Here is a 17,114-nt window from a genome sequence, read left to right as displayed (position 1 = left end):
GAAGTATTACATTCTTGGTTTCGAAGTCTGCAACATTTTGTTATTGTGTTTGAATTGATAGAGATGTCAAGCTTCTAGTTGAACTACTATACGAAGTATTACATTCTTGGTTTCGAAATCTGTAACATTTTGTTCTTGTGTTTGAATTTTAGAAGTTTGAGGAAGCGGTGTTGAGCTTATCGAATTTAGAATCCACGTCAGCTTGTGGTGTATTGAAGTATTACGCTATTACCTGCTTTCTTCATATACGGTTTGCTCAGAGAATGCCTTTTCCCGTTAACAGCAACCAAAGTCTGCAACATGAAGTGTTTGTGTTATGAATTTTGTTACTTTTAGCTGCAATTTTCATACAGGAGTACCCGTATAACTGGTTTTTCCTCTGAAAGCAACCAAAGTGAGCAACATACAATGCTTATATTTGAATTTGGAAGCTTTAGGTAGTGGAGTTGGGCTTTGCTGGAACCAGGATCAGACTCCGCATCAGTGTATTAGTTAGGGTAACTATTAGTTGCTTTAATAGTATTGGACATAGAATCATTAGTTTCCTATAACAGCAGTGAACTAATTGTGAGGGCTTTGCCAGTAAAAGTGCAATAGATCCTTAGTATGGTCTAACAATGACTGCTTTTCGAAGGAAGGCCTGTACAGGCAATTGAAATGTTCAAAATTGTGTGCATAAGTTTCTAGTTTTCAGGATGTGTCCTATTTGGATTTTGTTAATCCTGCCTTTGGTCATTTTTCTCGTCTGTAGTTGCTTATCTTATCGATGATCTTTCTGTAGGGGAGAGCCAATGGTGATCATAGTATCAGGGAAATAGAGATAAGCTGATTTTCCATTTTGGGCAGTTCTGGTGCATCGTGTGCTCGAGCTGCCAATTCAGCCGTGCCAAATATGTCGACCCAAATTCTTGATTTCTTTGCTTCCCGGATTTTGGATAACCCATTTACCCCATTGCCACATCCTTTGTAACTATTAATTGTTCTTGTTGTTTGCCCAAATCGATCAAATTGTGTAAGTTTTGGTTTAAGATCCGGCTGTAGATGTTTTGAAATTTTGACCTTTTCCCTTCCCTTTTTTGGTTCTCGATTATAGCTTGAATCGTTATGTTATCGGTTCGTTTTATACGATTGATTCTTTGCATAAATTGATCTTCTGTTCAATTGGTTGTTTATTGATCATTTGATTCATTTTTCAATCATTTATTCCGTGTACTTTTACAAAGTTTTGTATTTTTTAATAATGGAATGGATATTCCAACTCAACCCAGAAGTACAAACAAAAATATTAAACGATTACTTTTTGGTATAATTTCAACATACGTTTTTCTACAGCAGTAAAAGATTTAAAAAAATCAAAGTTAGGAAAACCCTAGTTTAACTGTGATAATGAAATCAATTGCGAGTTCTCTTATTTTCGTGTAAAAGTTGTGATAAAAGAAAAATATGAACAATCAAAGTTATTTTGATGCCCCTTTACTTTTGAATTTTATACGTGAATACCTGCTGCAGGTTCTGCTAGTGTGAATTTCAGCTATATATTAGTAGATTGGATGAACATTAATACTTGTTTCTGCTCTGCTGCAATGGCTGTTAAGATTAACTAACTGAGCGATCTGAAAGTGTTGCATCTCTTCGACAAGTCCATGCATAAAGCAGCTACATTCACCGACTTCATTGGGCAGTTCAAATCATTCTCAATAGAGTTGTATGGAATGGAAGCCAAAGCTGACTTTGAAACACAAAATAAGCAACCTTTTTTGAGATATGTCTCAGCTTTGAGAAGCAAATGTTCATATGGTCTAATATAGTTACAGTATTCAAGAAATTTCAGGCTGAGATTTTGGGAATGGTATCTGAAGAAAAGTGAAGATGAGGACACTGTCATCTTCCGAGTTGATGATTTTCAAGAGCGTCAAAATTTTGCGTTTTTATCAATACGATTAAATCGAAAGTTCGATGAGTAATTTTTTTTTTAATTTTATGATGAAACTAGGGATGAAAAGAAAGTTGAGGGGCTAAATTTGTAATATTTCCTCCCATTATTATCGCTTTCTCTTCTCTAACCTTCCGCTTCTCTCGCATGGCCCTTTTCTATATTTCTATCAACCTTTCAAAACCCTAATTTTGATCCCAATAATTCTTCATTTGAGAATGTCGCCGTCACGTAGATCCGTTTCTTTCTTGAAACAAAAATTCAAACTCGAGCTGTCACTTACGTGCCCCGGCCTGGAGACGGAGCCCCACGATCCATAACCCTAATCCCAAGCGACGAAATCGGTCCATTGGTCACAAACGCGATGGAACAGGTAATGGAGGCAATGCACGCCTTCAAGAAATACAAAGTTCACGGCAGCATGAAGTGGATATCGTAAGAAGTAATAGAATCGATAAAGAAGAATAAAGTCTGTCTCAAAGGAGGATTGAGAACGCCGATAGGTGGTGGAGTGAGATCGTTGAATGTCCAGTTAAGGAGATAATTGGATCTATACGCTTCATTGGTCGATTGCTATAATCTTTCAGGTGTAGAAACCCGTTTTTGTCCGGGTCTACAAAAATATTATATTTATTATATTTTATTATTATTATTATTATTAATGTTATTTCATTTACATTTTGTAGGTCAATCGAGGCCCAAAATATTACAAGCCCAAACAACAACACTCCAGGCCCAATCACTCAACCACCTAGTAGCCCAACAAGCACCCCAACCTAGACCATTCACCGACTCGATTGGATCTGACTCGAGACCCGAACCGACCCAGTATAATTAAGGTTTTAAAACCCTAAATGCCATCAACTGAAGCTAGGGCTGACAATTATCCATGGGTGAGTGGATTATTCACCCACCCGCCCCAAATAAATGGATGAAAACCCGTTGTGAAACGGATGATTGGCGGGTGATGGATGGATCGAGTGATGGCTCGAGTCGGATATGGATGAAATTTTTTTGACCCATCACCCGACATATCACTCGATGAAAATATGTATAATTTTTTAATATTGGTTTATCCCTATTGATACTAGGATGGAGAGGACTTTTGAGAAATGATAGTTTGTTGATGAAGATTTGAAGATTATATTTGGTGTACAAGACTATACATGATGCATCTATTCACTTGGAAAATGTATCACAAACATAGTGCACAAGACTATATAAACTGTGTTCCATTTTGTTTTTGTTTGAATTTGATGAAAATTTATTGTTCATGTTTTGGTTTCTATGAATGTTTGAATATCAATGTTTTGGTTTCTATGAATGTTTGAATATCAATGTTTGGTTTCTATGAATGTTAGAAGAATTTGAGCTTAAGATGTAAAAATAGGTTTTGTTCATAGTATCATCCATTTCTCATCCGCTCCACCTGCTCCACCCGCGAATGATGGATGGAGCGGATATGGATGAATTTTTTTGTGGGTGATGGATGGTGTGGATGGAGATTTGGACCGCGGGTGATGGGGCGGATGAAGCTCCACCCGACCTATCTCCGATCCATTTCCAGCCCTAACTGAAGCCAGCCGCCTCCAGCAATCGAAGCCAGTTCCTAGCCACGCGTGAACTTTACCGTTCAACTCTCACTGGTGCGTCAGCCGCGCCGAACACTCCCGAGCCGCCGCCGATTGTTTATCGCCCGGTGTTATCACCTACAGTGACAACCATCCATCCACAGTGACAATATATCACAAATTAGTAAGATGGTAGAAAAATAAAAACAAATCTATGATATCCCGAGGCAATCTAATTCATCAACAACAAATTCATCAGAGGGAGAAGATAAAAACGAAAAAGGATAAGACATAAAGGGGAACGGGGGAACTTTCGGGGTTTTGAGAAAAAAGATAGAGAATAAGTATCGAGGGGTCTTGAACAAAAAACCAGAGAAAAATAAAAAAATAAAAAAATAAAGGAGAAAAGGAAAAGAGAGAGAGAGAGATCTTACCTTTAAAGGGAGATTTGATCATTGTTTCCTCGTTGGAGTTAGAAGGAACCACCATCGAAGGAAGGTAAAACTTCATCTTTCTCAGATCTAGGGCTCGAATAGGGGGTTGAGGTTTCTATTTGGGTATTAGAAAGCTTGTTTTCGAAGTGAAATGATGGGAAAAGCCAAAGGGTGTCTCGGGTAAGGATTCTCATGCCATTGCCGCCGACTGTGGCGGTTGTGACTCCTCTATTTTCTCTCTATGACAGAGACATAGGCGAAGAGGGAAGGAATTTTGAGTGCATTTTCGCTCTATGTTTTTAAGAGAGAGGGTATTTATATCATACGTAAAACGGTGCCGTTTTGGCACCTTATCATTTTCGTGTTTTCGAATAGTGGGGTAATAGCATGTTTAGTCCCCTATTTTATAATATCACTAGTCTGTTTTAATTTACGGGGGACAATTGCAGTTTAGGTCCCCACATTTGTAATGTCATGTTATTAGTCATTTAATGAAGTTGTGATTTATTTAATTTTGAGCACTAAAGTTTCATTATTTGCATCTTAGTTCTGTTCTGACTTATTCTGTCATTATTGTCAATGTTTGACTTTGATCATGAGATTTGTAATTATTTCAGTTTAGTCACTATGTTGTATACTATTATATTATGGTTTAATTATTATTTGATCCTTCATGTTTGTAGTTTATTTTATTTTAGTCCATAAACATTACTTTTGGGATATTTTCATTTCTGGTACCTATATTATTTATTGTATGTTGATTTTGGATCTGGTTTATTTATATTTGTGGTTTATTCCTTTAAATGTATGTATTTGCTATTTAGTTCTTTAACTTTATTTTTAGTTATTTTGGTCCTTTAACTTTCTATTTTTTCAATTTAGTCCTTTAATTTTATGTTATTTTTATTTTGGTCCCTTAAATTTTTTAATATGTTTATTTGGCTATTTACATTTTGATGTGTAAATTTTTATTGTTTTGTTTTAATCCCTTTTGAATTCATAGATTTAGCATATTATGTATTTATTTGTATTTAAACAAATGTAATTATTTTTTATTATTTGTTGTAATTATTTTATTTTTTTCATTTATGATTGTATTTATTCCCATATTATTTCCTTATTTAATGATATGATATTTGAGTAATTTCAAGAACATGTATTTGTAGAACGAGCATGGAAAGTATCACTTGATCGAAGTGATACAATCCGATACGATGTTCGAACGAATTGGGACTTGAAATAAATCTATTTTATTTATTAATTAAATATTTTAATGTGAATGATTCAATGCGTTCTGATTAATTTATTTTATTTCATGCAAATGTCAATATTCATTTTTATTATTATTCGATTTGCGTTTTTATATATTCGAAGATAGAATCTTCTTTTACGGATAAAAAGTAATCGAAATAGCTTTCCCAACGGAGGATTGCGAATTTTGAGATTTCTTATCTAATCAAAGAATTTTCTTTAAGTTATTAATTCGAAGCAAATTAAATTAACTTTAATAAAGGGATCACATTTTAATTATTGATGCGAATTCAAAATTTTCACCATTTACGACAACGTGTAAGCGATTCAGTACCAATTTTTGGACGTTGTGGGGGTGCTTACACTTCCCCACACGTAACCGACTTCATAACTCGTTTAAACACCACTTTTTTCTAAAAAACAATTTTTCTTAAATTTGTTTTAAAAAGACGTTTTTGGGTATTCGACCTACCTAACCCAAAGGTCGATGGCGACTCACATCCAATTTAATCCAAAATAATTTCCAAATCACTAATTTTACAAATTAAATTCATAATCGTTTTTAAAATTAATATTTAATTATTTTACCTAAAAAATGGTATGAAACCAGGATTGCCAACCCGACATGAAAACGTGGATATCGTGGTAATCAGGGAGAACACCGTAGGAGAATACTCGGGTCTCGAATACGAGGTCGTGCCCGTCGTTTTCGAGAGCGTTAAGGTTCTAATGTGAATTGTTGTTTATTTCATAAGAAGAACATCATGAAACTCGCCGATGGGTTGATTCTGGATTGCCAACCCAATAATGTTTTGTTTATTGGGTAATTTTTACTTGTTTTTTTTTATGTAGGTGATAACCAAGTTTTGTTCAGAACGGATTGCAAAATATCCTTTTGAATACGCTTATCTGAACGATCGAAGAAAGGTGACTTCGGTTCATAAGGTCAACATCATGAAACTCGCCGATGGGTTGTTTCTGGAGTCCTTCCGTCGAGTTGCGACCAAATATCCGACAATCGAGTATAATGAAATCATCCTTGACAATTGTTGCATGCAACTTGTTTCAAAACCTGAACAATTTGATATCATGGTATGCCAAAACCACTTCGTATTAGTACTGAAAAATGCTTTCTGATTACCGTCTCTTCTTCTGTATCTTAAGGTAACTCCCAATCTTTATGGAAATCATGTTCCAAATACATCGGCCGGCATTGCCGGAGGTACTGGTGTCATGCCTGGAGGTACCAATCATTGACTACTGTGTTTTGTTCATACTAACAAATAAGTTCTTATAAAATATTTTGCTTGTTATAGGCAATGTGGGAGCTGAACATGCCGTTTTCGAGCAAGGTGCTTCAGCGGGAAATGTGGGAAAAGAAAAGATGGTGGAGCATAAGACGGTAAATCCGGTGGCTTTGCTACTCTCCTCCGCTATGATGTTGAGGCACCTCCAATTTCCTTCATTCTCCGATCGACTCGAGAATGCCGTGAAAAATGTGATCCTGGAGGGTAAGTACCTGACCAAAGATCTCAGGGGAGATTTCACTACACAGGAAGCTGTTGATGCTGTCATCGCTAATATTGAATGACTGCTCCTGGAAGGTTGTCCAGTCAATGATCCCCCCCTCAAGTCTTCATATTGAATCTTAGTGCGAGTTTCTCAGTTTATATTTACTGTTCTTAGATTTTGATCCAATAAGTTTGGTTGTTCGAAACAAGAATAGGGGGTAGAATACCTGTACTTGTCCATTGTTAAAGCTTTGGCTATTTCATTGATTTCATCAAGCATTCATTCTCATTAAACCATGCACTGTAGTTCTCTTGGTGCCTGCATCTTGGTCAATTCAATTTAAAGCTGATGTTTTGTTTGGAACCTAACTTCTTTTTAAAAGCATTCTTTCAAATTCAAACCTAAACTATTCTTGGAGTTACTAAAATAACAATTTTTCTCTTAAGAGTGCAATGTAACTTGTGACTACATCCAACATCTCTTTATAAATTGTTAACTGATTGTGATAGACACAATTGTTACATATGATATTTCCATTCTCAAATCGCACCAATTTAATTGGACAAATACTATTAAAAAATTAGACAAATTAAAATTAAATTACAAGTTAAAAGTATATATATATATAAATTATACAGTATGGTTATAATAATGGATAATTAATAGTATAAGACATTCGAATTTTGTTATAACAAAATTATGTAGACTCTTTTGAGTGATTATAATGGTTAAGAAAATTTTCTTCCTTGATGATTGGGATTCGAATCTTTTCAATATATATATATATATCGGTATAAGTCTTTTTGATATATATAATATGGATATAATAAAAATATTGATTAAAAGTAATTACGAATTAATTTAGTTACATGAGATTTGGATTCAAATATTTATAATTTTAAATTTAATTCACAAATAAAAAAACATGTGATTATAAAAATAAAGGGTTAACTACACGGATGATTATTTATGTTTGTGTTTTGTCTACTTTTTGTTACTAATTTTAAAAAACATAAGATATAATCACTTTCAATTTTATTTAATTAAGATGTGGTCACCCAAAGTTAGTTGTCGTTAATAGCAGTTAAATATTTTTTATATAACCACACATATATTTCATGTTATTTACATATTCTCTCAGTTTAGTCATAATTTTAATAAATTAAAATAAATTAAATCTTTTAATCGAATAATACCACATGTCATGCCATGTGTCACCATTCGGTTGGAGAACTAAATTTATTTTAATTTAATATATTTATTTCCACCGATTAAAGAGTTACATGTGTCACCCTCTTATTAAAAGAAAACAAATGAGAGCAAATTGGGGCAAAAAAGATTCAAACCTTGGTCACTTAGGAAACTAACATGTATCCAACCATTAAGTCAAGTCCATTGCTTAGTCTAAAGTAGATAACATGTTGTACATATATTTTGAATCTTAGTATATAAATACTTAAATTCATAATATTTTATATATACCAAATTAAAAATAATTTTATATTAACTTATTAAATATATTTTATTATTAATTTAATTTTAAAATATTTTATTTTATTTTATTTAAAGAAATATATTTTATGTTAAAATAATCATAATTTTTTTAAAAAAAAAATCAGTGATAAAAATGGACAAAATACACGCATAAATTAACCCAAAAAATAAAACAAATACAATAGAAGCGTACGATGCGAAGCCGTAATAAAAATAAAAATAATAAATTACTAGAATTATTATTATTGTCATAAGGCGGAACACATAACGAAACAGTCAATTTCCAATTTTCTTCCTTCTTAATAATTGAATCTCCGCCATGAACAACGAGTCCTCTACTGCGAACAACGGTAACAATAGCACCAACCACGATCCGGATCACCCCTCCGTGTTTACAAACTCACAAATTCACAAATTCACAAATTCATGTGTTTCTTTCAAAACCTTCGTATTTGGGTTTTTTTCTTCTTCTCTTATATGTGTAACTTTTCTTAAATCATCTCATGTTTATGAATTTTGTTTATTTGTGAGGTATTTCTGATTTATAATCTTGTTACTTGAATTTGCTTACGCGTCTACTGAATGATCTTTTTTCAAAATTTTCCTGATTATATTTTTTATTTTTTCTGTTGTTGAAATTTTAGGTTTCCCAATACGTATTTTCTGGTTGGATGTTGCAATGATGAGACAACCCATACGTACAACGGCAAAACAGTTATGACCGATTTAGAACGTTATGAATCCCTTCGCCATTGCAAGTATATTCCTTTCTATAACTCTCAGCTCTTAGCCACTTCTATTTATTTTACTGAAAATATGGTGTATATGAAAAGAAAACCACTCAGGATGCTTCATTTGGGGTAGACCTCGCCTGTTGCTTGCGATGCTTGAGTTTTGCTTTTCAGAGTTCAAAGCAAAACACGCCTTTGGATGCAAAAGACAACAGTAAATTTGAAGAACCCAAAACTGTAAAATTTTGGATAAGGCAAAATTTTACTTTTCTACAGAATAATTATGTTAGAAATGATATTGTGTCATTTGTTCTCTTTTAATTGATTATTGCTTTTGAGGAAGTAAATTTCAAGTAGCAAAGGCTGCCATCAAATGAATCCTTAATTATTTATTTACTTCAACTTTTTAATTTCTTTGAAGAATTAAAGTAAATCGGTTGTCATCTTTTATGATTAGATTTTTCATTGTTTGTTTATAAAAATGTGATTTAACTATGTTCCTATCAAGAACTTCATTCAAGGACTTTGTTGTTCATTTTGTTACTGGTGGGTTGATGAAGTAATTCCTGATACCCCGTGGGTGATCGATCAAGAATTTCTAGATAAACACAACATTGACTATGTGGCTCATGATGCGCTTCCGTAAGAACATACAATTCTTGTTTTGACATTAATTTATTCATGTTGAATGCTTCAATGTTAAGAAAATAAGCATATAAATTGTTTGTGGAGCTGCGAACGATGTGTATGAGTTTGTAAGTTTATTGAGACGATCTCCTGTGCAGTTGTTATATTTGGTTCTTTAAATTTTTGTATTATATTAAGCAACCTCCTGTTTTCAGGTTAAAGCTACTGGCAAGTTCAAGGAGACCCAACGAACTGAGGGGATTTCCACATTAGATATCATTATGAGAATTGTTAAAGATTATAACCAGTATGTGCTTCGGAACTTGGACCGTGGATACTCGATCTTGGAGTTAGCTATGTGAAGGTAAGATCTCTGTCCTGAGTGTCTTGTTTGAGTAATTACTGCTCCGTTGTTGATTTGCCAACTAATGTCAACAGGAAAAGAGATTGAGAGTGAATATGAGACTGAAGAAACTACAAGAAAAGGTTAAGGAACAAGAAGAAAAAGTGGGAGAAAAGGTATGTTCACTCTCATGTGCTGTTGATCTAGTTTAATGATCGTTCCCTTTTTTGGCTGTATGATTGGAATCTAGTATGTTATTGGAAGGTAAGATTGCTCAATTTTTAACTTATCGGAGAGTGATGAATGTACTTGAAGTCTTTTTGTCTCAAATTTTATCACGTATTCTCTTTAAATCTGCCTGAGATTTTTCATGCTTGTGCATGAACAATATGGTACTTGAAGTTATAAACATTTCTTACAGAAATAACCATAGAGTAGAGAAATTAGCTTTGGTTATAGTGTTGTCAACTTTTCATTGTTATTGTCATGCAAATTTTGTTTATGTGGATGTATGTTATGTGCTTGGTAAAAGTCTAAACTTCATGAATTTATTTAAGTAAAATTTTTGAGGAACTATATCCAGGATATTTCTTGTACTCAAATTGAGAATCAGTGTTTTTTTCTTCTCAATATTATTGAAGAATTGAGAATGGTTAGCTTGAAGGGTTTCATTGTGTCTTTTATTCAGCTTACTTTTTAGCAGTACATTAGAAGTTGTCCTCGAACGCATTTTGCTCCTTGTAAGTTCAGTATGTAGATTGAAGTGCCTCCCTGGTTATGTAATTTAATATAGACTTTATTCAAGCTTTCATCTAGCCTTTTACAGTTTCATTCAATGAAAAACTGTGCAGATTCCTTACAATGTTTATGTAATTTAAAGAGCATTATGACCCTTCAGATCATCCATACATTATATACTTGTAATCCATCTCCTTTCCTCTCTTTGCCACCATGCCGTGGTGCTTCCCAACTTAACTGCCTATTATTTTGTTTTCTCTCAACCTTTCCTTGGCTTCCAAAAATTGATGAATGATTTAATAAACCCGCGGACACATATGCACACATAGTTACAAACACCCAAAAAAATGTATGTTGCACCATCATGCTGGCTACAGAAGTCAGATTTAGGTGACTAGACTGTCTGGTTGGAGATTACAGCTATAAAATCAGTATACGAGATCAAGTGCCTTCACAGCATGGCATATAGTGGGTTATGTTCTTTAGTTCGGTTCTAGTTTCTTCACTTCCATTGCTTGATCAGATTAGTCTGAATTTAAATCTTGTATTTTACCATGATTTTGTGGTGGAGAAGGTTACCGTTTTGTCAAGCCTATGGACTTTCAAGATTACCAAAAATATATGACATACATCTGAACTAGGAATATGTAGTTAGGCTTCAAACTCCAATCCCTCCATCCCCTGGATTCATGCCCTCAGAAGGATCATTAATTTTGTGGATATGGTGAGATTAGCTGTTCTAGTAACAAATTGTCACATGTAAGTGTTCACGTACTGTTTGGCTGAATTTTGAATGCTAGTTTCCTCACCTTATCAGAAATTTAATGCATGGCGATACTTTCAGATACAAATTGTTGCTATGCACCGTAATGAGTGGGTGGAAAATGCTGACCGATGGGTTGCCGGATTTCTTGAGATGTTTAAAGAAGTTTGCCACAAAATGGTGAGTGAATTTAATTACCTAACATAAAGTAATGACTTGTGCATGCGCATATAGAACAGACAGTATCAGGAATGTGGTTATGTTGCGTCACTTGGAACTCTGGGTGTTTTTCGGGGCACTGCTATCGGAGATCGAATCTAAGAGCGGTAAAGGGGGTTAACTGCTGCAAAATGGCAAAGGTGATGAAGATGCAGAATATTATTATGATGATGATGACGATTATTATTATGAAGACAACGATGAATACTACGACGACAACAACTGATATTATGATGAGAAAAATGAGAGAGGAAAGAAATGAATTTGCTTCTGCATGGTTGCCTGTTCCAGTTAACTATGGGCGTGCCATAACGTTCTAGTAGTTTTGGAATGTATGATATGTTGATGTTATAGCCAAAATGGAGCCAGGCTTGGAGCAGAAAGCTGTCTTTTGTACTTCGTTTATCCATGCTGTGTGTCGGGCAACAATACTCATCTCCCTGTGGTTCGGATCCGTGTTTCTGTCGGCGAAAATTTTTGGCCCCGGATCTTCTCTGTTCTTATCATGTACGTTGGTAAGATGCAAGGGATTGTACTTCTTTCCATCTCACGTATAGGGCATGTAAGTTTCATAGTATTTTATATGCACAGTGCTAAAATCACTTGTAGAACTTAAGCTATATTTAGATGCGTTTACTTCTCCGGGTGGTTCAGCATTGTCTTATCTTTGTTTTTGGTTTTTATCTTTTTAGTTCATAAACGAGTACTGGCTGTTGGTTCTTTAATGCATTTGGATTTAGATTTTGATACATCCGTCTCTTTTCTTATAGGCAAATCCAGTAGTCGTGGTTATACAGTTACCTTATAAAACTACACAAATTTCTTTCTCAAAAAAATGCAAAATGAATGTATCGAATTTAAATTTAAAACGTAATCACACTAAACCAGCTATTTCATGGCATATTGTCCACCACATTATCGATAAAACGATGTAACATGGAATGTGAAGATCCACCTTTCATTAAAGCCTTCCTACACTTACCACTCATTTCCTTCATTCTCCGTCGAACGACACCGTCATGCTCCATCAACAGTCTAATTCCTTTCTCTATCGTCTCTGCCTCTACGATTGAAACCTCATCGTCATCGTTCTTATAGTCCATCTTAATCTCCACCGCTAATTCATACTCTTTCACCAACATCGATGCATTCAACTGCTGCTCCGCGTAAAGCGGCCATGCTGCCATAGGCACGTCAAACCATATGCTCTCTAATATAGAATTCCAGCCACAGTGCGACACAAATCCTCCTATTGCGGGGTGACTTAAGATGGCCACTTGTGGTGCCCAACCGATGATCTTACCAATCTCAATCGTCCGGTTTAAGAACCCTTCCGGCAACACCTCCTCCACGTTTTCGTAATCCAACGGACATCCATTAATACCCTTTACTTGCTCCGCCGGTCGCCGTAAAGACCACAAGAATCGGTGCCCACTCTGCTCCAGTGCGTTGGCGATCTCTTTCACTTGAGCCACACTGAAGCTTCCCATGCTTCCGAAGCAGAGGAACACTACCGATGAACGAGGTTGTTCGTTGAGCCATTGCATGATTGTATCATAATTCTGATGGACTCTGCTTAAGCCTTCGAGATTCAATATGGGTCCCACCGGGTAAACGGGTGGAATTTGAAGCTTACCATTAGTAAGGTAATCAAGCGCATGGGTCTCAAACTCGGAAAATGTATTTACCATTATACCCTTCACCGCTCGTAACCCTTTCGCCATGTTAAGGAAGATGGTAACTGCTTGAGGATTTAACATTACGGACGGAAATAATCTAATGGAAACCGGGTTGACATATGATGGAATGGTGAACTCAGTGTCCGAGTCTTTTAACTCGACGAAATCAACGTTTTGTTCATCGTGAAGAGCTTGAGTGTAGAATTGGAAGCCAAGAAAACCAGCACCCGCAGTGTAAAACGCGTAGCTAGGAACGCCGAACTCGTTAGCCAAGGTTACGAGAGGAGTTAAAAACACGTCGATAACGAACCCCGCGAGTCGAGGTGAGTCTGGAACGGAGTTGGAGTGCTCAACTATGCTGGTGACGGCCTCTTTCACAAGCTGTCTGTGGGTTTGAACTAAAGAACCCAAAAACCTGAAAACATCAACTTCTGCGCCAGATTGTTGGAGGACAACGAATTTGATGCGGGTGGCGGCTGCGAGAGAGTCGATGTAGGCGGAGACTTTTGCGTCGCGGGGTGGCTTGATGGCGAGGACTGTGATGGAGAGGTTGGAATTGAGATCCACTAAAAGCTTAGCCAATTGAATTGCGGATACCAAATGACCTATTGCAGGCACTGGGATGAACACTAGCTCCGCTTTCTTCATCATCTCGAAACGGAAAAGGAAAGTCGATGAAGATAGATCGATGGCAGCGTCGCTTTGGTTTTGGCCGATAGTTTATTCTAGATCATAAATGAAGCTAGTCACTGGCGGATGTACGCTATATTGAGAGCGGCCACCCACCCTAAAACTTAAATTTTGTTTGACTAATTGTTTATATTATTAATTAAAACGATTATTTAATTAAATACTAAAATTGAATTTTAATAATATACCATTAAATTAAGTAAAACGGCTCCGATTTGATCAAACTCATTCTTAATTCATTTTGATTTGAATAATTTAATTGATAGAAGTTTATAGTATTGGAAAACGTTATCCTTATTGCACTTATGTGGCTTAGAAACAATAATAGCTCGCGTCATATATCTAGCAATGAAACAAGCACTAGAAACTGAAATTTATCTCGACTTAGATTTTTGAAGGCAGTACTTTGGCTTTATTGTAAGATTTTCCATGCAACTTTTTAAATTTGCATTGGCATTTAAAATTTAATAAATTTGCCGTGATAATTTTGAACTCTAACTTTGATAACGTGACCGTGTCTAAACATTGTTGGCAACCTTGGTTGAAAATAAATTAGCTGACTCTTATTTCCGTATGTAATGAGGTAAGAGGGAGATAGTATAGTAGGCTGTCTCCAACACCAGATTGAGAGCAGCTTTCGTTGGAGATGATCATGAATTTAGGATTATTTTACTTATTTGATAATAAATATATACATATTCTTGTTTGATATTTTTAAAAATAAAACAATACTTCATTTTATCATTGAAGTCGCTCAATGATTACAGATAACAATAAATTTTTATTAGAAATATTTTAAATTAAAAATAACAAAATATTTTGGAATAAGATTTTATCATATCACAAACAACAGTTTAACGTTCAACTCAAAATACCGTTAATTTTTTAATGAAAAAAGACGAGTATAAAATATAATTAATAGTCGAATGATCATTTTATAACTTTTAATAGTCGAGAAACTTAACAAAATATTATTTTATAATCACGTGAATATTTTATAACTATATTTTATAACTTCTAATATTTGAGGACTATGGATCATTTAATGTACTTTGCCCTAATTATTTATGTATATTATTTATAATATCATCGATAAAACGATATAATGTGGAGTGTGAAGATCCACTGTTTGTTAAGGCCTTTCTACTCTTATCACTCATCTCTTTCATCCTCTTTCGAACGTCACTGTCCTGCTCCATCAACCTTCTTATTCCATTCTCTATCTTGTCGGCCTTCACAATTTCAACCTCATCGCCATAGTTTTTGTAATCCATTTTAATCTCTACCGCCAATCCTAACTCCTCCACCAGTAAGAATGCATTCGTACGTTGCTCTGCGTAAAGTGGCCATGCGGCCATCGGCACTCCTAACCATATACTCTCCAACGTCGAATTCCACCCACAATGCGAAACGAACCCTCCGATCGCCGGATGGCCCAAGATGGCCACTTGTGGTGCCCAACCGATGACCATACCAATCCCAGCCATCCGATCTAAGAACCCTTCCGGCAACACCTCTTCCACGTTCTCGTAATCAGTCGGGCTTCCCTTCTTGCCTTTTACTTGCTCCCCCGGTCGTCGTAGAGACCACAAGAACCGGTGTCTACTTTGCTGTAGCGCGTTGGCGATCTCTATAACTTGATCCACACTGAAGCTTCCCTTGCTCCCGAAACAGAGGAACACGACCGATGACCCAGGTTGTTCGTCGAGCCATTGCATGATTGTATCATAATTATCATGGACCTGACTTGAGCCCGTAAGATCCAATATCGGTCCCACTGGATAAACGGGTGGAATTTGTTGAAGCTTACCGTTAGAAAGAGTCTCAACCGCATGAGATTCGAGCTCTGAAAATGTATTTACCATTATGCCCTTCATCTCTCTTAGTCCTCTCGCCATGTTGAGGAGGAAGGTAATACTAGCAGGACTGAACATTTCAGTTGGAAATAGTTTAATGGAAACCGGGTTGATATACGATTGAATGATGAACTCAGTGTCCGGGTCTTTTAACTCGACGAAATCAACGTTTTGCTCATCGTTAAGAACTTGAGTGTAGAACTGGAAGCCAAGAAAAGCAGCACCCGAGGTGTAAAATGCATAGCTAGGAACGCCGAACTCGTTAGCCAACTCTGCAAAAGCAGTCAAGAACATATCGAGAACGAAACCGGCAAGTCGAGGTGATTCGGGAACTGAGTTGGAGAGCTCAACTATGTTGGTGACGGCCTCTTTCACAAGTGGTAACTGGGTTTGAACTAAACTACTCATAAACTTGAAAATATCGGCGTCCGGGTCAGGATGAGGGAGGTTGATGAATTTGATGCGGCTGGTTGTGCTGGCGGCGGCGGTGAGAGAGTCAACGTAGGCAGAGACTTTACCGTCGTAGGGTGATTTGCTGGTGAGGACGGTAATGGAGAGGTTGGAATTAAGATCCACTAAAAGCTTAGCCAATTGAACTGTGGATACCAAATGGCCCATTCCAGGCATCGGAATGAACACCAGCTCCGCTTTCTTCGTCATCGGAACGGAAAAGGAAAGTTATATGCCGAAAGGAGCAACAGCGTTGGGAATTCGGTTTTGGTGTTGTTCCTTCGAGGTTATTAATAAAGCTGGGTGTCAGTAAATAGAGTGATTATGATGTGATTGTATTGCTGGGTTGTGGGCAGCCTTGGGATCTCTCATAGTCGTTACTCAGTAATCAGTATAATGGCGTTACTTTATTGGATTCGTTTTGCTATAGTCGTATATCAAATCATTCTGTATAAAATCATGGGATGGGTAAACTATTTCATTGGGTCACCAAACTATTTTTCCTCACAAATTTAGTCTGTAACATTACGTTTTTTCTCTCAAATATTTTAAATTTGGTTAATTTATGTGTGATAGATATTGGTTAGATTAATTTAATTAAAAAGGCTTCTAGATGGGATTGCAATTTGATTGAAAGGCAAAACTTTATCATTGTACTTGGTGGCTTAGACACGAGATAAGATTGTCTAAACGCCTTTATAAAGTATTTTGTATTTCAAAGTTAATTTTAATATATATATATATATATATATATATATATATATATATATATATATATATATATATATATATATATTGAGAACGATAAGCAATAGCAAAACAC

General features: G+C 35.7%; 2 protein-coding genes and 2 pseudogenes across 2 annotated transcripts; 2 read left to right on the top strand and 2 right to left on the bottom strand.

The window, feature by feature from the left end:
* The first annotated feature begins 617 nt into the window (after nt 1–617).
* Nucleotides 618–6,780, top strand: LOC120146446 (annotated as a pseudogene).
* Nucleotides 6,781–8,443: 1,663 nt separating this feature from the next.
* Nucleotides 8,444–12,190, top strand: LOC120146445 (annotated as a pseudogene).
* A 304-nt stretch (nt 12,191–12,494) lies between these two features.
* On the bottom strand, nt 12,495–13,998 carry LOC120146464 (anthocyanidin 3-O-glucosyltransferase 2-like). Its single transcript, XM_039160009.1, has one exon. The coding sequence runs from the start codon at nt 13,944–13,946 to the stop codon at nt 12,510–12,512; it is 1,437 nt and encodes a 478-aa protein (XP_039015940.1). The 5' UTR covers nt 13,947–13,998; the 3' UTR covers nt 12,495–12,509.
* Nucleotides 13,999–14,951: 953 nt separating this feature from the next.
* On the bottom strand, nt 14,952–16,550 carry LOC120146457 (anthocyanidin 3-O-glucosyltransferase 6-like). Its single transcript, XM_039160004.1, has one exon. The coding sequence runs from the start codon at nt 16,499–16,501 to the stop codon at nt 15,047–15,049; it is 1,455 nt and encodes a 484-aa protein (XP_039015935.1). The 5' UTR covers nt 16,502–16,550; the 3' UTR covers nt 14,952–15,046.
* Nucleotides 16,551–17,114: the final 564 nt, after the last annotated feature.

This window comes from Hibiscus syriacus, unplaced genomic scaffold (assembly GCF_006381635.1).
Source record: "Hibiscus syriacus cultivar Baekdansim isolate YM2019G1 unplaced genomic scaffold, ASM638163v2 tig00110926_pilon, whole genome shotgun sequence".
NCBI lineage: Eukaryota > Viridiplantae > Streptophyta > Magnoliopsida > Malvales > Malvaceae > Hibiscus > Hibiscus syriacus.
The sequence above is the reverse complement of the archived record's forward strand: the minus strand, read 5'-3'. Positions and strand labels throughout refer to the sequence as shown.

Bases quoted from the DNA above. Each gene is read 5' to 3' on its own strand.
- LOC120146464 (XM_039160009.1), bottom strand. From the start codon at position 13,946: ATGATGAAGAAAGCGGAGCTAGTGTTCATCCCAGTGCCTGCAATAGGT.
- LOC120146457 (XM_039160004.1), bottom strand. From the start codon at position 16,501: ATGACGAAGAAAGCGGAGCTGGTGTTCATTCCGATGCCTGGAATGGGC.